The 21,703-nt window shown below is 40.3% G+C and overlaps 1 protein-coding gene across 1 annotated transcript in view; it reads left to right on the top strand.

Moving 5' to 3' along the window:
- The window catches only part of LOC309568351 (uncharacterized protein), a gene marked incomplete at its 5' end in the record, with an annotated part of 44,331 nt that extends 24,429 nt beyond the window's left edge, over nt 1–19,902 (top strand). Inside the window, 16 exons of the mRNA XM_082274014.1 lie at nt 1,225–1,411; nt 2,742–2,870; nt 3,254–3,378; nt 3,592–3,873; nt 3,985–4,110; nt 7,992–8,151; nt 8,521–8,658; nt 11,674–11,798; nt 13,023–13,304; nt 13,418–13,543; nt 15,852–16,011; nt 18,622–18,729; nt 18,837–18,899; nt 19,019–19,143; nt 19,352–19,633; nt 19,732–19,902. Of these exons, the coding sequence (XP_082130140.1) occupies nt 1,225–1,411; nt 2,742–2,870; nt 3,254–3,378; nt 3,592–3,873; nt 3,985–4,110; nt 7,992–8,151; nt 8,521–8,658; nt 11,674–11,798; nt 13,023–13,304; nt 13,418–13,543; nt 15,852–16,011; nt 18,622–18,729; nt 18,837–18,899; nt 19,019–19,143; nt 19,352–19,633; nt 19,732–19,881 (2,568 nt within the window). The 3' untranslated portion in view covers nt 19,882–19,902. The remainder of the gene's footprint in view (nt 1–1,224; nt 1,412–2,741; nt 2,871–3,253; nt 3,379–3,591; nt 3,874–3,984; nt 4,111–7,991; nt 8,152–8,520; nt 8,659–11,673; nt 11,799–13,022; nt 13,305–13,417; nt 13,544–15,851; nt 16,012–18,621; nt 18,730–18,836; nt 18,900–19,018; nt 19,144–19,351; nt 19,634–19,731) is intronic.
- Between the last annotated feature and the right edge of the window lie 1,801 nt (nt 19,903–21,703).

The raw sequence follows: 21,703 nt of genomic DNA, 5'->3' as shown, positions 1-21,703 counted from the left end.
ATATGAAATTCCCCCCAAAAAAATGTAAAAATCAAAATTTTTTTTTTTTTTGTCCAATTTGTTTTCTGCTACATATGTTTGTTAAAAAAAATTCACAATAAGCGTATTTTGATTGGTTTGCGCAAAAGTTATTGCATTTACTAACAAAGGGAAAGATTTCTGTCATTTTTGGTGGTTTTTTTTTTACGCGTAATGGCGGCGATCTGCGATTTTTTTTTGCGGGACTGCGACATTGCGGCGGACAGATCGGACCCTTGACTGACATTTTTGACACTTTTGGGGGTACCAGTGACATTACTGCAGTAATCAGTGCTATATATATGCACTGTTACTGTAAAAATGACACTGGCAGGGAAGGGGTTAATTTTATTGGAGAGGGAGGGGTTAATGTATGCCTGGTGCTTACTGACGTGTGTGGGGGGAGGTGACTATGTGACACAAGGACAGATCCAGGGTTCAGCTATGCTGAACCCTGCAATCTGTCCCTGCCTGTCACTTGGGAGATCCGCCCGCTTGTGTTTACACAAGCAGGCGGATCTCCACACTAGATCCCCGACGATCAGGGAAGAGCAGCGGCGATCCTCCCCTGGCCCGACTCCCGCTGTGACTGAATACAGCGGGAGCAAGCCTCCAGCGGCGCGCGCGCACGCCGCCAAGAAAGAGGAGTGTCTGACGACGTAGTACTACGTCGTCAGACGATAACGAGCCACTTTGCCGCAGTAGTACTACGGTACTCAGACGGCAAGTGGTTAAAGGATACGCACACCTTTGCTAACATGTTACATGTTATACCTGTTTTTTTAGGGTGCTTCTGGCTCCTGCTATTGTCAATCACATTTTGTGATGATAGAGGGGAGAGGTGGGGCTGAGCCACGCTGTCTGTGTCTATGGACAAGGGCAGCACAGCTTAGGTTCAAGCCCACCCGATTGCCCCCATGCTTTTGGCTCCTGCTATTGTCAATCAAATTTTGTGATGATAGAGTGGGGAGGTGGGGCTGATCCATGCTGCCTGTGTCTATGGACAATGGCAGCAAAGCTCAAGTTCAAGCCCACATGATTGCCCCCATAACAAGGGGCTTGCTATGGGGGCACTCACCGAAGAGGAGGGACCAGGAGAAGGAATTTTTGTCCTTCTTAAATATCAGTAAATAAAGCTTTTACAGCATACAGTATACGGTGTAATGTGCATAAACAACTCTTAATACATGTTCTTTAACTGCATAGGCTGGACTGAACAGCGGCTACAATACAGGATACTACACACTCCCAGGATCCCTCACAATCTCAGTTGCTAATTTATTATCTACAAGCAATGTCAATGTAACCGGACGTTGGGCATTTAAAGTTAACAAATTACATCCAGAAGATATCAATGGAAGTATAGGTGAGCTTACACTGTGTTTAGCCCTGTGTTAGTAAATCACTATAAATATTATCTGACCAAATCTGATGTAACTCGTTTCAAGGGAAAGCATTGTATATTTTTATGCACATATATTTAAATAGATATTTAGTAATACACATTAATAGGAATACAATATTAATAGGATTATTATCAATAAGGTCATTTACTTTACAAAATAATGTGTTGTACATTTTCTACAAGAGTAAAAATAAGACCAATAGCCATTGAAATACCAAAGTAATGTAGCACTGCCCCCTAAGGAGCCGCTGAGAATTACACCTTCTGGATTCCCCTGGTTTACCCTTAGCAACGGATAGCAGACAAATAGCATTTTAAGTCCTTGGCTCAGTCGATAAACAGTCCAGGGGATGTTGTTGTTTTTTTTTGTTTTTTTTTGTGTTTTATTTTGGAACTGGGAAGGGAGAAGGGATGAGTGGGATACTCCAACTTGAACTATGCACAATCCTGAGGACAACTAACTGCAGTGTGTGCGGCAAGGCCGCTGCTTCACCTTGCCACTGAAGTGAAGATAAAGAATATGAACTCTTGTTTAAGTCACTCTTCAGGGTCTAACTTGGCACCCCCTTTCTCATTTGTTGTGTGTGCTGACCTCCTGTCCACTGACACTCTACTGGAGTGGTCCCCTTCCTGGGCAGAGCCCTGGCCAGCTTCCCGGTACTCACGGACTCTGTTTTTCCCTGAGTTGCTGTGCTTCAAAATCCCTGGTCAGCATCCACTGGACCTCCTGGCTCAGCTCCACACGTCTGGTCCACAAGGCGGACCGCCTATGACCACCTTCTTCAGCAACAGGAGGAGAGAAAGCTGCCACCCTCCTCTTGGGACCTGGCTCCCGCCCAAAGACACCTGTCACATGTGCCCATGACTTTTATAACATATCCCAGGATGCACCACTGTTGTGCCATCCCACTGGGATAGTCATAAAAGCCTGTGTGTCACTGGCGGGGTTTCCTCCACTGTCCAACAGGCTCCCCTATTGGATACAGTGGGGACACTTCCTCAGACCAGATGAATCACACATGGACACATGAAACAGGCAAAACTAACAATCAGGCTCCCCTGACAACCAGATGGAGTTTCTAAGCTTTTATCCACCTAGCACCTACCTAGAAGGGTGCTACAGTAATTACATTCATGCGAATAACACGTTGTAAGAAAACTCAGTTATCAATAAAAAAAAGTTTTTCTGCTAAATATCCACAGAAAACATGTCATGTGTCCTTCTTGATCCTTGACCATTTCACCAAACCAGAATGGGGAAGGTGGGTTAGGAGGTCGTTGTGTGTAAAAAATATTTAGGTATGTTTTTTCTTCCTAGATAATTCTACAGAAAATGAAAATTCTACGAATGCTCCATTGACAACTACAACCGGACCCATCACCACACGCACCACAACTATTACCTCTCCATTGACACGCACCACAACTAATATTTCTCCTTTTACAGGTAAAAAAAATTAATGAGCAACTATTCAAATATTATTAACTAGACATTAGGAACCCTGAAATATTCTTATTAAAACATGATCTATGATGAATCCCCCTCTTCAGCTGCTCCAACAGATTCATTGTAACAGTCTTCACCTATGCGAGAAGCCGAGACTAGAGTATCATGTTTGCACATTTATGCATGAGGGCTTCTGAGATCTTCTTACTGATACACAGTTTGCAATGAATCCTACACTTCAGCTACTCCAACAGATTCATTGCAACAGTCTCCACCTATGCGGGAGGCTGGGGCTAGAGTATCATGTTATGTTTCTACGTTGATGGTTAAATTTGGATATATTCTTGGATGGGGAAGTAAATTATGATTGTTCTTTTGGTCAGATCTGCTCTACCCATATGGATCTCCAATTGACATTATCAATCCTAAGATAGATGATGGAGGGTCACCAAAAATATTTCTTTCCAGGGACATCCCACTATTTGGGAGAAATTACTCTTATCTCTATGTAAGTATACCATTTAATCAAAATCTCTTTCCTTAAAATATTAAATCCTGAAATGGCCATCATAGTAATTCAAAATTAGGCTTCACCTATAGAAATGTTGTTCTCAGGTCATACACCCATTTTGTATTTTAGATAAATAGGTAGAATTCCTCACAAATTCTACATTGGTACATTTGGCTAAAACTGTTTTCTTCTCAATCTACCTCTTCACAGGTGAATAATAATGGTCTGTTATCATTTTCATCACCAATCAGTCAATTTACACCACAAGCTCTTCCTGTTGCTTTTGGAAACCCGTTCCTGGCTCTCTTCTGGGCTGATATAGATAATAGAGTAGCGGGTGATATATATTACCGTGAGAGCACAGATCCCTCTCTTCTGTCCCGGGCCACCTCCGATATCAGAACTTACTTCCATGTTTTGAATTTTACAGCTCAGTGGGTTTTTGTAGCCACCTGGCACCGAGTTGCGTATTATGGTTCTTCAACAACCAAGGTGAGGATATCACCATGATGCTTTTTTTTGAGCTGAAACAATGGCTGTTTTCGGACCTTAAAAATCTTTTTCAGAGGTTTAGTCTTCAACTATCATTTTCTTTACTTTCAGGTGAACACATTCCAAGCTGTCCTGAGCACCAATGGCAATCAGACCTTCCTTCTGTACAATTATAAAGATATTCAGTGGCCAAGTATGAGTTTGAATGGTTTCTCTCAGTATGGACCTTTGGCATTGGTGAGCAGATCATTTTATCCCTGTACTACAAGCTTTAGAATTCACTGGGGGCTTTCAAGGAAGTATTATTTCACGAGTTAAGCCCGGCAAAAGAAACACATGTAGAAACTGTGATCACATGACTTTGTTTATCAGTGGAGTAACGGTTTACCGTTCTAGCAATTACATGAGCAATTGTTTTGTTGAAAAACTTCTAAAACAAACTTTATTAGTACAAAAAGATGCAAAAATTAGATGGGTATCAAGAGTAGAATGTCTTGACACCTTTGAAGCTCAAAGTGATTAGAACTCATGACTACATGCATTGGATGTGAAAGTTACATATAGTTACATAGTAGGTGAGGTTGAATAAAGACAATAGTTCATCCAGTTCAACCTGTGTAGGTGTGTGTGGCTGTAATCATCTCACATAGCCCTTAATGTCCTGATCCTTGAGATGTAAGTCTAAGAGTCTTTTAAAAGCCACCATACTTCCCGCAGAAACCACCTCTTGTGGTAGAGAATTCCACAATCTTGTAGCCCTAACAGTAAAGAACCCCCCACGTTGCCTGAGGTTAAAACGCTTCTCCTCTAATCGCATTGTATGCCCTCGAGTCCTCATGCAATCCCTTCGAATGAACAGCTTTTTTTCTAAGCTGAGATCCCTATTGAGATATTTAGAAATTGCTATCATGTCCCCCCTCAGGCGTCTCTTCTCCAGGGAGAATAAATCGAGCGATTGCAGCCGCTCTTCATAGTTAAGGTCCTCCAATCCCCTAATCAGTTTAGCCCCCCTTCTCTGGACTCTCTCCAGCTCCAACACATCCCTCCTGAGGACTGGCGACCAGAACTGGACAGAATACTCCAGATGCGGTAGGACCAGAGTTTTATAAAGTGGAAGGATTATAGTCTTATTTCTGGAATACATCCCTTTCTTTATGCATGCTAATATTCTGCTGGCTTTGGCAGCTGCCGCTTGACATTGCATGCTGTTGCCTAATCTATCATCAATCAAGACTCCCAGATCCTTCTCTGGATAAGGCTACTTATCTTGACACACAAAATGATGACCGCACACCGATGTAAGTGAACATGTGAAGTTTATTCACCACTGTAGATCCAAAACTGGACATCAAAACATCAAGGACAAAAGGTTGACGCGTTTCCCGAGTTTACCCTCGCCTACTCATAACCATCAACCACTACTCATCTTGACACCCGTCTTCATTCATTCTGATTGCACTAATAAGCTTTAGTCTAGCAGTGAGAACAAGGAAGTGTTATTTCGGGGGTTTTTTTTGCACGTAGTCAAAATACTGAGCTGCTGTTAGAAATCATGGGACCCTGCTTAGCCTTCCTAGCGAGCCCCCCCCCCCCCGCGAAGTACTTCCTTTGCTCCCACCTCCTGGGTCCCGCTGTTGACGAGATGGGACCAGGCAAATGTAATTATGTAAAATATATGTAAATGTAATAATGTAAAATTTATTAAAGCCCTGGTAAGCAAGGAGGAGTGGGGGGGTGTGGTCTAGTAAAAACAATGTCTTCATTTAGGCCAAAATGAATGATATAGTTGCCCAGGCTCCCCCCCCCCTCCCCCTGTTTAACTGATGAGGGCTTGGCCCATTACAACAGGACCGGTTGTACTGCCTTATGAGCGGCATTGTCAAAATAGTTAAGCCTTGAGGCCCGCAGGTGACTCCCGTCAGTTACAGAATGAAAATCCCCCTCCGTTAGAGCAGAAGTAATTGTTTTTGTTAAATCGTTATGACAGCATTTTTTTGTACATGTCCAAGGCAAAGGAACTTTTCTAAACCTCTGGAGCAACTTAAAGGTTCATTGCATGCTTAGCATTCTATTTTGCTAACCGCTGTACATTTTAAAGAATAACCTCAACTGGGAGTTGGGTGAAAAGTAAATATCTAACAGCAAAATACTGGCACAATCCCCTAAAATTTAAACACATCTAGAAGTAAACCAAGTCTGACAGGGAAAACCATGTGGGCGAGATAGATGGTGATTTTATTGTGCCCAAAATCATCAAAAGACAAACAAATCATAAAAAATATAACTTTTATTAAAGACATAATAATAAAACAACAAATTAAAATACAGCATATAAAAGGTGTATCACATAACACAGCACATCCTACAGTATGATGGATTGACGTGTTTCATCCACAATTTGGGCTTCCTCAGAATCCGGGTGACTGGCAAACTTTTCAAAAAATATATATATACACACTGAATAAAAACACAAAACTAAATCTCATAAGCCAAGCAACAGAATCTATAATAATGTACTGGAAAATAAGCAATTTGTATAAGCAGGGAGGAAGAGCCTACAGAGTGTATATATATATTTTTTGAAAAGTTTGCCACACATCCAGACCCTGAGGAAGCCCAAATTGTGGGTGAAACATGTCCATCCATCGTACTGTAGGATGTGCTTTGTTTTTCTTTTGATGTTTTTGGGCACATTAAAATCCCCATCTTCCTCGCCTACAGGGTTTTCCCTGTCAGACTTGGTTTATTTCTGCATAAGCTCCCCTTTGCTAACATGTCACATGTTATACCTGTATTTTGGGTGTAACATGTAACATGTAATTATCCGGCACTCCGTCCATCGCTCCGTTCCCCCCCCCCCCCCTCATTCGTGTCAACAGGCAGGAGAACTACTCCCTGCACCAGCTTTTACATTTTAAAATGGAGTATCCAGCTCAGACACATCACTGAATCCCTGGAATCTATGAATGAGGACCCTACAAGTTCCGTCTTCCATTGCGGCAGATGGCTTGTAGTTTTGAATGCACTATGGGGGTGCTGATGACCACCCTCATTGTCCTTTCACGTTTTCTCTAGCTTTGTAACTGAAAACCCATATGAAGGGTGGGAAACCCTTAAACAGGAGCCCGGGTTTTGCACAGAGCAGATAAGTCAAAAATGTTCTTATTTAAAAAGGTCCAAGCTCCTTTAGAAAAAAGCTAAAAGTCAGGAGCTACAAATACTGTAGCTGCTAACTTATAATATAAGGATTCTAACCTGTCCAGGGATACTAAAATTCCCTCACCAGAACTGATTCTTCAAGTGGCTTCAGATGCAGGCACCAGCTTCTCTAGTAAGGGAAACAGGAAGTGAAGCCTTGCGGCTTTACAGCCTGTTTCCTACTGTGCATGCGCAAGGTGCACTGTGCCCTGTGAATGAGAGCGAGTACCTGTTAAAACCAGGTACCCACTCCCACCCCCCCCCCCCCCTGCAAAAAGTGCCAAATGTGGCAGTGGAGGGTGCAAACATGTAGAGCTTCACATTTTGGATAGGGCTCCAAGTGATACTAAAGTCTCGTTTTTTTCTCCTATAAAAATACCAAACATGTTATGCTTACCGGCTATGTGTAGTGGTTTTGCACGGAGCAGCACCGATCCGCCTTTTCTTGGGTCCCTTTTCGGCCCTCCAGGTCTTCCCTCCTGTTTAGGTCCCCCCACAGCAAGCAGCTTGCTATGGGGCACCCGAGCCGAGCCAGACATTGAGCAGTGCCCTGGCCCCACCCCCTATCTCTTCTCATTGGCTCACTGACTTTGATTGACAGCAGTAGGAGCCAATGGTGCTTCACTGCTGTCTCGGCCAATAGTCTGGACAGCCGAGTCTCTCCGGCAACATTGCTGGATCAAGATGGGGCTCAGGGAAGTATTAGGGGGGCTGAGGGGGGCTGCTGGACACAGAAGGTTTTTTGTCTTAATGCATAGACCTGCTTTTCCAACCACTTTAAGGAATACTTAAGTTGCTTTGCTGGGTAAAACATGGACTTTTTGTTCTTCTTGTGTATCAGTAAATAAAATGTATACAGCGCTCAATACACAGTGCAATCTGCATAGACAATTCTTTATTAATGTTCTTGAACTGCATAGGCTGGACTGAACAGCGGCTATGGGACAGGATACTACACACTCCCAGGATCCCTCACAATCTATGTCTCCAATTTATCATCTACAAGCAACGTCAATGTAACCGGACGTTGGGCATTTAAAGTGGACAAATTACGTCCAGAAGATGTCAATGGAAATATAGGTGAGGATCCACTGTGTTTAACCCCATGTTAATAAATCACTATGAATATTATCTGGCCAGATCTGATATAACTAATTTCAAGGGAAAGTATTGTATATTTTTGTGCACATATATTTATATAGATAGTTGTTAATACACATTAATAGGATTAATATCAATAAGCTGATTTACTTTACAAAACGATGCACTGTACATTTTCTACAAGAGTAAAAATAGGCTATGTTGGCCTAAGTATATCAGCAAAATCTTCTCAGAGAACATGTCCTGTGTCCTTCTTGATCCTTGCCCATTTTACCAAACCAAAATGGGGAAGGTGGGTTAGGCGGTCGTTGTGCGTAAAAAATATTTAGGTATGTTTTTTCTTCCTAGATAATTCTACAGAAAATGAAAATTCTACGGGCACTCCACTGACAACTACGCCTGGACCCATCACCACACGCACCACAACTATTACCTCTCCATTGGCACGCAACATAACTAATACCTCTCCTTTCATACAGTCTTCAGGTAACAAAGATTTACGAGCGACTATTCAAAAAGTATTATAAACAAGGCATGAGGAACCCTGAGATCTTCATACTAAAGCATGATCTTTGATGAATCCTACTCTTTAGTTGCTCTTCAAAGTTGTTTATAATTATAAGTATGAGGGTCTCCGTATCTTCTGATACAGTTTGCAATGAATCCTACATTTTGGGCTGTTCCATCAGATTAAGTGCAACAGCCCCCACCTACGCGGGAGACTGAAGCTAGAGTATCATGTTTTCACATTTATGCTTCTACAAAAACATACAAAAGAGGGCGCAAACCACCAAAATCCTTTATTATCCACTTTAAGACCGGAAGGATTTGCCCCCTTAATGACCAGGCCCTATTTTGCGATTCGGCACTGCGTTACTTTAACGGACAATTGCGCGGTCGTGTGATGCTGTACCCAAATAAAATTGATGTAATTTTTTTCCCACAAATAGAGCTTTCTTTTGGTGGTATTTGATCACCTGTGCGATTTTTATTTTTTGTGTAATAAACTAAATAAGAGTGACAATTTTGGAAAAAAAAAAACAATATTTTTCACATTCTGCTATATAACATTCTCAAAAAAAATTTAAAAATCAAAATTATTTAACATTGTAGGCCATTTTGTTTTCTGCTACATATTTTTGGTAAAAAAAAAAATCGCAATAAGCATATTTTGTTTGGTTTGCGCAAAAGTTATCGCGTCTACTAACTACGGTAAAGATTTATGTCATTTTTTTTTTTACTAGTAATGGCGGCGATCTGTGATTCTTTGTGGGACTGCGACATTGCGGCAGGCAGATCAGACCTCTGACGTAAATTTTTGACACTTTTGGGGGGACCAGTGACATTACTACAGTAATCAGTGCTAAAAATAATGCACTGCTACTGTAATAATGACACTGGCAGGGGAGAGGTTAACATTATGGGTGGTCAAGGGGTTAAATGTGAGCCTAGGGGAGTGATTCTAACTGTGGGGGGGCGGGGCTTCTGAAATGACCATAGAGACCTGTGATCCTATATGGAAGGATCACATGGACTCTATGATCATTGAAGGGAGAAGAACGGTCAGCTGTGTTTACAACAGCTGACCATTCTTCTCTCTCAGCAGGTAACGATCACGGGTGTCAGTCGGCAATCGGAGCCGCCTGACACACGCATCAGCTTCCCCGTTGATGAGCGGTTGTAGGAGCGTGCCAGCGGCTGCGCACGCTCGCCCCCTAGCTTCCTGAGAGCGAGTGATGTATACCTATGCCGCTTTGCCTAGGAACGGCTGCCTGCCGCAGTATATCTGCAGTGGGCGGTCGTAAAGTGGTTAAAAACACGCACCATTATTATACTCACAAGATAAGCATAAAATCAAGTTTATCAAGTACAGTGCTCCAGCAGGTGAGACGGGTGACTCGTCTTTTGCCAACAGTGGAAAAGATTACGCATTTCGGGGGATGAACTCCTTTACTCAGAGCTAGCCCAGCCAGGTAATGAGCAACTATTTGGGTGTTTGCACACTGAAGAAACACCCCACTCAATGAGCCGCTGGGCAGGGACAACCTTAACCCTCTCATCAGTGCCCCTGTGCACCGACCACCCCATAAAACACATTAAAAATAGGATGGATTATAATATATATCATATATTTAGCATCTCTGCACAAGGCACTGTAAACAATCAGACACCTCTGAAAAAACAATCAAGTGCACTGGGAGAACCCACAATAAGCAAGCAGTGCCTAAACAGAAGAATATACCACCACTTCTTAGCAAAAACACTTAAGCCAGAGCAAATATTCAAAATGTATCTACAGTAGATGCTCAGTAGAATTGATTTTGGATTGAGTGTTATATGTTGCTACACTTTTCATAAGTGGTGGCTGGTCATACGGGGCGCAGGGGCGCCACCTCCCCTATCCATGCGTCCGGCCCCCCAATCTACATGCGGGGCGCCGGACGCATGGAGTTCAAGGCGCCGGACGCATGGAGTTCAATGGGGCTTTTTTTTTTTTTTTAGCCATGTGATTAGAGCCAGAGGCTCTCACAGGCTGAAAAAAAGGGTGGGCTCGGGGCGCAGAGCAGTGCGCCCCAAGCCCACCCAGTTGTGTGACAATAGCGAATGAAAATTTGCTATTGTCACACGGATCCCCCTCCTGGCCAATCAGGAAGCGGGATCCATTTCCCAATTGGCCGAAAGGAGAATCCATGCCATTGGGCATGGAGGAGGAGGGAGGAGACGCAGAAGATGGGGAAGAAGCCGAAGCTGCCGCCGTGCCTGCTGCTGCATCCAGGCAGGTTGAGTGAGCGGGGGTCCTGTCTGTCCTCTCTGTCCTCTACTCTCCTGTCTACCTGTGGTTCGGGGGGGGGGGTATAGTGTGCGGCCTGGTGTGGTCCGGTGGGGGGGTATGGTGCGCTCGGTCTGCCGCGCCCCCCCGCCCAAAAACTCTGTTCTCCCTCTGAGAACTGAAGTTCTCGGCTTCATAAAAAGGCTGCAGAGGAGATAATTTTCCTCTGAGAACTGCCAAGAATGGAACTGTGGAAAAACTTCTCAGTTTAAGAAACGTATAAGGCTTTTTTTTTTCTTATATACATTTTTGACCCACTGGTGCTGATTTATAGGAAGAAAGAAGTCTTCTTCCTCTATTCTCACCAGCTTCTCTCCCAGATTCTCCACCTCTGAGCTGGAGAATCTGGGAAGGAGATATTTCAGTGTAATGGCTGTGAGATCTTCAGATCTCACTTTCATAAACTGGCGGTTTGTGGCAGAACGGTCATGTACTGTGATAAGAAGCTGAGAACAAGTCCTCTGCTCTTCATCTCAGCTACATAAACCGGGAGGGTCACAGCTTTTCTCTGTTTCATAAACGGACACCTAAATCTGGGTCCTGCCATGAGTTGAGCTCAAGGCAGATATAACCTACACAAATTAAGGTAGCCTTGTGTTTGTTTAAAGTCAAAGATTTTCATTTTATTTTGTGGGTTTATTGCATAACATGAAGTTTCATCTTTGCTTTAGATCTTCTCTACCCATATGGATCCGCTATCGACAATATCACTCCAAGGGAACTTGATGGAGGATCTCCAAAAATATATTCTTCCAGACAAATCCCGCTTTTTGGAAGAAATTATTCTTATCTTTATGCAAGTATCATGCTTGATATTTTTACACATATATTTTGAATTTAGTTTCTAAAACATTCAAAAGACAAAAAAAAACATTCTTACTATTTTCAAAGGAAGCTTTATTCTTATTAACCACTTAAGCCTCGGAAGATTTTACCCCCTTCCTGACCAGGGGGTTTTTTGCGATTTTTTACTGCGTGACTTTGACGGACAATTGCACGGTCGTGCGACGCTGTACCTAAACGAATTTCACGTCCTTTTTTTCCCACAAACAGAGCTTTCTTTTGGTGGTATTTGATCACCTGTGCGATTTTTTGTTAATGCGCTATACACAAAAAAAGAGCGTAATTTTTGCAAAAATAACAATATTTTTCACTTTTTTCATATGAAATTCCCCCCAAAAAAATGTAAAATCTAAATTTTTTAACATTTTCGGCCAAATTGTTTTGCGCTACATATGTTTGGTAAAAAAATTTGCAAAAAGCGTATTTTGATTGGTTTGCGCAAAAGTTTACTAATAAAGGGAAAGATTTTTGTCATTTTTGGTGTTTTTTTTTTAACGAGTAATGGCGGCGATCTGCGATTTTTTTTGCGGTACTGCGACATTGCAGCGGACAGATCGGACCCTTGACTGACATTTTTGACACTTTTGGGGGTACCAGTGACATTACTGCAGTAATCAGTGCTATATATATGCACTGTTACTGCAAAAATGACACTGGCAGTGAAGGGGTTAACTGTATTGGACAGGGAGGGGTTAAGTGTGTCCTAGGGGCGTGATTCTAACTGTAGGGGGACATGTCTCCTAGTGTAAAAACAAAGATCAACGGTTCTACATAGTAGAACCGTCTAATCTTCATTTTTACACAGGGGAGAATGACAGGCGGCTTGTTTACATAAGCCGCTCTGTCTTTCTTCCGCTGTACCGGCGATCGTAGTGTGACCGGCGGACATCGGGTCCGCCGGTCACACGCCCGCACTCCTCTGTGAACGAGCCGAGTCGGACGCGCGCCCGCTATTGGCTCTAAAAGGAGTGACAGGCGAGGGACGTAGACCTACGTCACTCTGCCTGGCCAGGGCTGACTGCCGCAGTAAATATACTGTGAGCAGTCGGCAACCGGTTAATATTGTCCAGTAATTATACACTTATGTCTATATATTAGGTAATTAGCTATCATTCCTGTACTGTATATTTCTGTGGGTGCAAAAAAAAAAAAATCTTGTAATTTTTTTCCTTCACAGGTGAACAATCACGGTCTGTTATCATTCAGCTCACCAATCAGTCAATACATACCACAAGCTCTTCCTGTTGCATTTGGAAACCCGTTCCTGGCCATCTTCTGGGCCGATGTAGATAATAGAAGAGTGGGTGATATATATTACCGTGAGAGCACCGATCCCTCTCTTCTGTCCCGGGCCACCTCCGATATCAGAACTTACTTCCATGCCGTGAATTTCACAGCTCAGTGGGTGTTTGTAGCCACATGGCACCGAGTTACATATTATGGATCTTCAACAAACCGGGTAAAGATATTACTTTGGTGCCTTTTCTTTAAGTTACAACAATAGCTTTTTTTTTTTTCACCTTTAAAATGTCATTCAGAGTTTAGTCTTGAACAATCATTGTGTATTTACAGGTGAACACATTTCAGGCTGTTCTGAGTACTGATGGCAATCAGACCTTCCTTCTGTACAATTATGATGATATTCAGTGGCCGAGTATTTATGCCTATGGTTACTACCATAATGGACCTTTGACCTTGGTAAGAAGATCTCTTTATTCCTAAACTATTCAATTTTGAATTCACTCAGAGGATTCAAAGAAGTATCATTTTATGAGATAGGCAGTGCAAGCAAACACATTTACAAGCTGTGATCACATGGCTTTGTTTATCACTGGAGAAATGGGTAACCATGTTGGTGATCACATGGTGATCAATGGCTTTGTTGAAAGACCAAGCCATGAAAACAGTCCATTGCTTTGTTTATAAACCAAAGATCTGTGTTGCATGGAAATCTGAAGTGGAGGCTATGGCTGCTTACTGTTACACCAAACCTAGGTTGTGCTTAAAGTAGACGGGTATCAAGATAAGAAACCTTGACATGTTTCACACACACAGTGATTCGATCTCATGACTAAAAACTTTGTGTGTGAAATGTATCAATTCTACTTATCTTAATGCCCATTTGTTGTTTTTTTTTTTTGTTTATTTATTTTTATTCTTTTGAATGTACACAGAACAGGTAGTGGAGGAGAGAACTAAGAGCTACGAAATGTGGACCAATAGCCTTGGAGCAATAGATATAATATTAATAAAGGGTTAGGGTAATATTTTTGGCACAGGTCCAGGATATTTGAAAGTAGCTTTACTAAACCTCAGGAGCAACTTAAAGCGGCTCTTTAGTCATTTTTTCCATCCATTAAAACTTCTGCCCTTGTTGTTTTAACTTTGGATAATAATTTTATTTTTTTTTTTCTGCCAGTAAATACCTTATACAGCCACCTTCCTCTTTCCTGTCGGGTAATTAGCCTAGGCTAATGGCATAATGCACAGCTCCCTCTCACTCTAGTGAGGGTTTGCCAGCAAAGAAGGAGGGATGAGTCATTGAACAGCTAATGAGAGCTGCAGAGCTGGAGGGGGCTGGATGAGGGCGGAGATAATAGGAGACTGCAGAGATTCATGAATATTCATCAAGAGAGGAGAAAAGTGCAGATGAGCAGGGGTGTCTATCTGTCTGTATATATGTGTATGTGTGTGTCTGAATATATATATATATATATATATATATTTATATATATATGTGTGTGTGTGTGTGTCTGTATACATATATGTGTGTGTGTCTGTGTATCTGTGTATTATATATATATATATATATATATATATATATATATATATATATATATATATGTGTATATATACAATATATATATATATATATATATATATATATATATATATATATATATATATATACAGTATGTATATATATATATATATATATATATATATACAGTATATATATATATATATATATATATATATATATATATATATATATATATATATGTGTGTGTGTGTGTGTATATATATACAGTATATATATATATATATATATATATATGTGTGTGTGTGTGTGTGTGTGTATATATATACAGTATATATATATATATATATATATGTGTGTGTGTGTATATATATATATATATACAGTATATATATATATATATACATATTTTTCTGTGTGCCTCTGTGTGTGTGTGTGTGTCTGTGTAGATCCAGGAAATGAAAAGGCTGCAGCTTCAGCTGCCCACAGTTAAAATGGCTGCAGCCAGACTTAGTAGAGTGAGATTTCTGTAGCATATTTGGCAAATACAGAATAATGGTATATATATATATATATATATATATATATATATATATATATATATATATATATATATTGTTATGAAAGGGGTTAAGGGGTTGGAGGGAAGCTTCAGAATGGCAAAGAAGTTTTTATTACAAATTATGTGAGCAGACTGTAGTTCCTATATAAAGACCAATCCAATTCTTAACTTCTTTTCCTCATTGACTCGCATTTTATTGAATGGTGAAATGTTGCCAAAAAGTTCCCAATTTTGCCAAGTATTCTGCAATTTGACCCTAGATTATTTTTTTTCCATAGGATTTAACTGAATAATTAAGCAAAATAACTAGGAGGATAGTTGAGCCCTGACAATAATGGAATAATATTTGTACCATGAATGGTTCTTACAATGTGTTCTACTTAAAATGTTACTAAACCCACAACAGTAGAATCAGTCTACATATTCATTAGTGCATTAGTGTTTGATTGGGGTTAGTGCAGATGCATTATTTTTACATTCATGGGTTTAGTATCACTTTAAAAGTTGTATTTGATTTCCATACTTGGTTAACCATTTAAGGAATACTTACCACCAAAGTCACTTTGCTGGATAAAACATGGACTTTCTTCTCTTCTTGGCTGTCAGTAAATAAAGTTTATACAGTGATGATTTCAGTGTAACTTGCATAGACAATTCTTTATACATGTTCTTGAACTGCATAGGCTGGACTGAACAGCGGCTATGGGACAGGATACTACACACTCCCAGGATCCCTCACACTCTCTGTTGCCAATTTATCATCTACAAGCAATGTCAATGTAACCGGACGTTGGGCATTTAAAGTGGACAAATTACATCCAGAAGATGTCAATGGAAGTATAGGTGAGGATCCCCTATATTTAACCCTTTTGGTATTAAAATACCGTAAATATTATCTGATCAAATCTGAAATAACTATTTTTAACCAAAAGGTTTTCATTTGTTTGTTTTTGTGAACACACGTTTAGAGTTGTTTTTGAAGGATTTACTTTTTGTATTGTGTTTATATTTTTTATGATCCTCTCTTTTTTATTTTTCGTTTTCGTTTGTTTGTTTTTGTGAACACACATTTGTTTCGAGTTGTTTTTTAAGGATTTACTTTTTGTATTGTTTTTATTATTTCAATGATTCTCTGTCTTTTTCATATCAAATTTAAATATTTACATTGTGTGCACAATTATTAGGCCAGTGAGTATTTTCACCAAATCATAATTTTTTTTGCATATTGTCCAACTCCGAGCTGTATAAACTTGAATGCTTATGGGATGTAAGCATATCAGGTGATGTGTATTTGTGTAATGAGGGAGGGTGTGGCCTAAGAAGGGCACACCAACCTTGTGCATTACCACTAAAAAGCTTATTAAAATCAAAGAAGGGTAGCATACATTATACTCACAAACATAGGATGTGTACAAGCATGTAGGAAATGGGAACCGCTCACTTCCAGAACACTTCTCTATTGCTGAATAGCGTGATGCCTTACTCAAAACCTGGAATGGCTTACTCATTTCAAGGGAGAACCCTCTTCCTCAGAGCCAAAATTGCCAATCATTGGCTCTGAGGAAGAAGGTTCTCCCTCAAAAGTCGTAAGCCATTCCAGGTTTTGAGGACGCCATCACGCTATCGAGCAGTAGAGAAGTGTTCTGGAAGCAAGCAGTTCCCATTTCCTACATGCGTGTACACATCCTAGGTTTGTGAGTATATTGTATGCTACCCTTCTTTGATTTTAAACTTTTTAGTGGTAATGCACAAGGTCGGTGGGTCCTTCTGTATATACACTTACACATATATAGGTGTGAAAATAGCAGAACACTATGCTTGCGCTAATGAAATAATTAACAGGCATATGGCTCAGCTCCTATCACACCTATATATGTGTATGTGTATAAATACATATAAGTGTGTGTGTATATATACCCCTATACAGAAGTTCAGATGTTTTGCCTGCCTCCAAAGACCCAACAAAAATGCCCAAAAAAAACGCCTGCGCCAAAAAAAAAAAACGCCCAGGTGTGTTATTGCAGGCGGTTTTTTTTGGGCATTTTTTGTGGGTCTTTGGAGGCAGGCAAACATCTGAACTTCTGTATAGGGGTATATATACACACACACTTATATGTATTTATACACATATACACACATATAGGTGTGAAAGGAGAGAAGCCATATGCCTGTTAATTATTTCATTAGCGCAAGTATAGTGTTCTGCTACTTTCACACCTATATATGTGTATGTGTATATATACATATAAGTGTGTGTGTATATAAACCCCTACACAGAAGTTCTGATGTTATGCCTGCCTCCAATAACCCCCAAAAAATGACAAAAAAAATGCTTGCTACAAAACCGGTAAGGTGTGAAAATAGCGGAGCCATATCCCTGTTCTATAAGTGTTCTAATACAAACAATCTTTTTTTTCTGGTTCTGGACATGCTACAGAGCTGAAACTTCACAGGTACACGTGTTAGACCCCCCAGACACTAAATGCAAAGAAATCTCATTTTTTTTTCAATAATTTTTTCAATAATTGGCTCTCTATCAAAAATGACAATTTTTAACAACTTTTTTTGTGTGATTAATAGTCTCTGGGGCATGACCCAGAACCCTAGGCACTTTTTAGGGGCATTTATTGGGTTTTAGGGCTTCAAAATGGTTTTTTTTGATTACCGAAGTTCGGGTCCCATTGATTTCAGTGGGGTTCTGAAATCCGGGCCGAACTTTCTGGAAGTTCTGGTGTTCTGGTCGAACCGAACTTTTGAAAAGTTCCATCATCCCTAGCGGTGATTAGCAATTTTTAGCAGAACTGCGGCATTGCGGTATTAAAATCTGACACTAAGTGACACTTTTTAGGGACCAGTGACACTAATACAGTGATCAGTGCTAAAAAAAATGCACTTTTACTGTATAAATGACACTGAGAGGGAAGGGGTTAACACCAGGGGCGATCAAGGGGCTAAGTGTGCTCCTAGGGAGTGATTTCTAACTGTAGTTGTAGTGAATGCACTAGAGGAAAAGAGAGATTTGTGTTTAAGCTTAGCTGAAACACAAGATCTTTCTCTTTCTCTGTGAGAGAACAGCGGTCTACCTTGTTTACATAGGCAGACCGCCGTTCTGTCATTCAACCAAACGATCGGCGGGTCCTGGCAGCAGTTGCGGCCGCCGGACTTGCTGATTGGCTTCCGCTGTGTCCAGTCGCAGCAAGAGCGGTCCTCCGACGGCGCGCTCGCACCCCAGACATATCATACATGTACGTGATTTTACGCACCCGGGCCGCCCTGCTGCAGTATATATGCGGCAGGCTGTCCGAAAGTGGTTAAAAAGAGCATTTTCTGAATTTTCTTAGAGGACATGACGTGTGTCTTGATCCTTGCCAATTTTACCAAAACCAGAATGGGGTAGATGAGTTAGGAGACTGCTGTGAGTACAAATGTTTAGGTATGTTTTTTTCTTCCTAGATAATTCTACAGAAAATGAAAATTCTACGGTCACTCCATTGACAACGACAACTGTACCCTCAACCACACTCTCCACAACTAATATCTCTCCTTTCATACTGTCTTCAGGTAATTAAAAAATTCACTGGTAACTATTTAAATTAGAATACACTAGGCATGAGGGATCCTGGGATCTTCTTACTGATGCACGGTCTGTGATGAATACCCCTTTTCAGCCGTTCCAACAGACTTTGTGCTACAGTCTCCACCTACGCTGGAGGCTGAGCCTAGAGTATCATGTAGGTACATTTATGCTTCTGAGTTAATGGTTATAGTGTAGAGATATTCTTGATTATACACAGATAAAATTGATATATTCCTGGATGGAGAAGTAAGTTATGATTGCTTTTATGTTCAGATCTGCTCTACCCATATGGATCTGCAATCGACATTATCAATCCAAAGATAGATGATGGAGGATCGCAAAAAATATTGACTTCCAGGGGCATCCCACTATTTGGGAGAAATTACTCTTATCTCTATGTAAGTATACCTTTTAAACAAAATCACTGTTTTTAAAATAATAAATCCTGAAACAACGCTCATTTCAAATATGGGCTTCACCCATAAAAATGCTGTTCTCAGGTCATACACCCATTTCCTACTTTAGATAAATATAAATAAATCCTCCTAAATTCTATAGTGATACATCTGGATTAAGCTATTTTTTTCTCAATTTTCCCCTTCACAGGTGAATAATAATGGTCTGTTATCATTTGGCTCACCAATCAGTCAATACATACCACAAGCTCTTCCTGTTGCATTTGGGAACCCGTTCCTGGCTGTTTTCTGGGCTGATATAGATAATAGATTAGCGGGTGATATATATTACCATGAGAGCACCGATGCCTCTCTTCTGTCCCGGGCCACCTCCGATATCAGAACTTACTTCCATGCCGTGAATTTCACAGCTCAGTGGGTGTTTGTAGCCACATGGCACCGAGTTGCGTATATTGGATCTTCAACAAACAAGGTGAGGATATTACCATGATGCTGCAACAATGACCGTTTTCTGACCTTAAAATGTTTTTCAGAGGATTAGTCTTCAACTATTATTTTCTGTATATTCAGGTGAACACATTTCAGGCTGTCCTGAGCACCGATGGCAATCAGACCTTCCTTCTGTACAATTTTGAAAATCTTCAGTGGCCAAGTATGATTTGGAATAGTTCCTCTTGGGTTGGACCTTTGGCATTGGTGAGCAGATCTCTTTATTCCTGAACTACAAGTTTTTCAATTCACTTGGGGGGTTTCAGGGAAGTATAATTTCATGAGTTAGGCAATGCAAAGAAACACATTTAGAAACTGATCACATGGCTTAGTTTATAAAGGGAGAAACGTTTTACCATGTTAGCAATGCTATGGTGATCAATTACTTTGTTGTCAAACTGCTAAACCAAACTTTATTGGTACAAAGAGATGAAGAGATTAGACAGGTATCAAGATCTTGACATGTTTCAAGTACATCAACCCATCCCCCACAGTTATTGCCTTTTGTTTCACTTGACCCTCCCTTCTAGATTGTAAGCTCTAACGAGCAGGGCCCTCTAGTTCCTCCTGTTTTGAACTGTATTGTAACTGTATTGTCTTCCTTCACATTGTAAAGCGCTGCGCAAACTGTTGGCGCTATATAAATCCTGTATAATAATAATAATAATACAAAAGGAAGCCCTTTAAGTGGAGGTTTGGGGCTGCTCTGTGCAAAACCATTACACAGAGCAGATAAGTATAATATATTTATTTATTTTTTTGAAATGAAGGTTTAGAATAACTTCAAGGAACACTTATCACCAAAGTTGCTTTGCTGGTTAAAACATGGATTTTTTGTTCTTCTTGAGTATCAGTTAATAAAGTTTGTAGAGCATAAAGTGTACCGTGCAATCTGCATAGACAACTCTTTATACATGTTCTTGAACTGCATAGGCTGGGCTGAACAGCGGCTATGAGACAGGATACTACACACTCCCAGGATCCCTCACACTCTCAGTTGCTAATTTATCATCTACAAGCAATGTCAATGTAACTGGACGTTGGGCATATAAAGTAGACAAATTACATCCAGAAGACGTCAATGGAAGTATAGGTGAGGTTCTACTGTATCCCTCAGTTAATAAATAATTTTCAATATTATCTGACCAAATTTGAAGTAACTAATTTAAAGGGAAAGTATTGTATATTTTTATGCACATATATTTATATAGATAGTTATTTATACGCATTAATAGGATTGACATCAACGGGCTGAATTACTATTACAAAAGAATGTACTGTACATTTTATACAAGAGTAAAAATAGGACACATAGCCATTGTTGGCTGAAAAATCAAAGTGATTACATTCATGTTAATAACAAGTTCTAAAGAAACTCAACTATCAATAAAAAAGTCTGTCTGCATAATATTCTCAGAGAACATGTCTTGTGTCCTTCTTGATCCTTGCCCATGTTTTTTCTTCCTAGATAATTCTACAGAAAATGAAAATTCTACAAACACTCCATTGACAACTACACCTGGACCTTTCACCACACGCTCCACGACTATTACCTCTCCATCGACACGCAACACAACTATTACCTCTCCTTTCATACTGTCATCAGGTAACAAAGATTAATGAGCAACCATTCAAAGTAGTATAAACTAGGTGTGAGGAACCTTGAGATCTTATTGAGATCTCAAGGTTGAGATCTTCTTGAGATCTTCTTACTTAAACATGATCTATGATGAAGGAGAAATTTCGTCTATGTCCTGCCACATAGCCTGTCTAGTGACCTCCATCCCTATAATATCACATACCAATAAAAGCAAGAATGTGGGACTTTTAATGAGGTTACCCAGACAAGGAATTTGTTTCAAAGATGCATAACATATAAAAATATATAAATATATTTAGTTGGCATAATACACACAGAGATATAGCACAAATTGATACAATTGAATACAAATAAATTACAATATTTATCGGATCACATACGGATCTCTCTAACATAAATGAGTACAATAAGACCTCATAATCTCTGTGTGCTCATAGTCTAATAGTGTGTCAT

The sequence above is a fragment of the Pelophylax lessonae genome (genome assembly GCF_965119305.1).
Source record: "Pelophylax lessonae genome assembly, chromosome: 12".
Classification (NCBI taxonomy): domain Eukaryota; kingdom Metazoa; phylum Chordata; class Amphibia; order Anura; family Ranidae; genus Pelophylax; species Pelophylax lessonae.
Note: the sequence above shows the minus strand (reverse complement) of the source record. Positions and strands in the feature narration are given on the sequence as shown.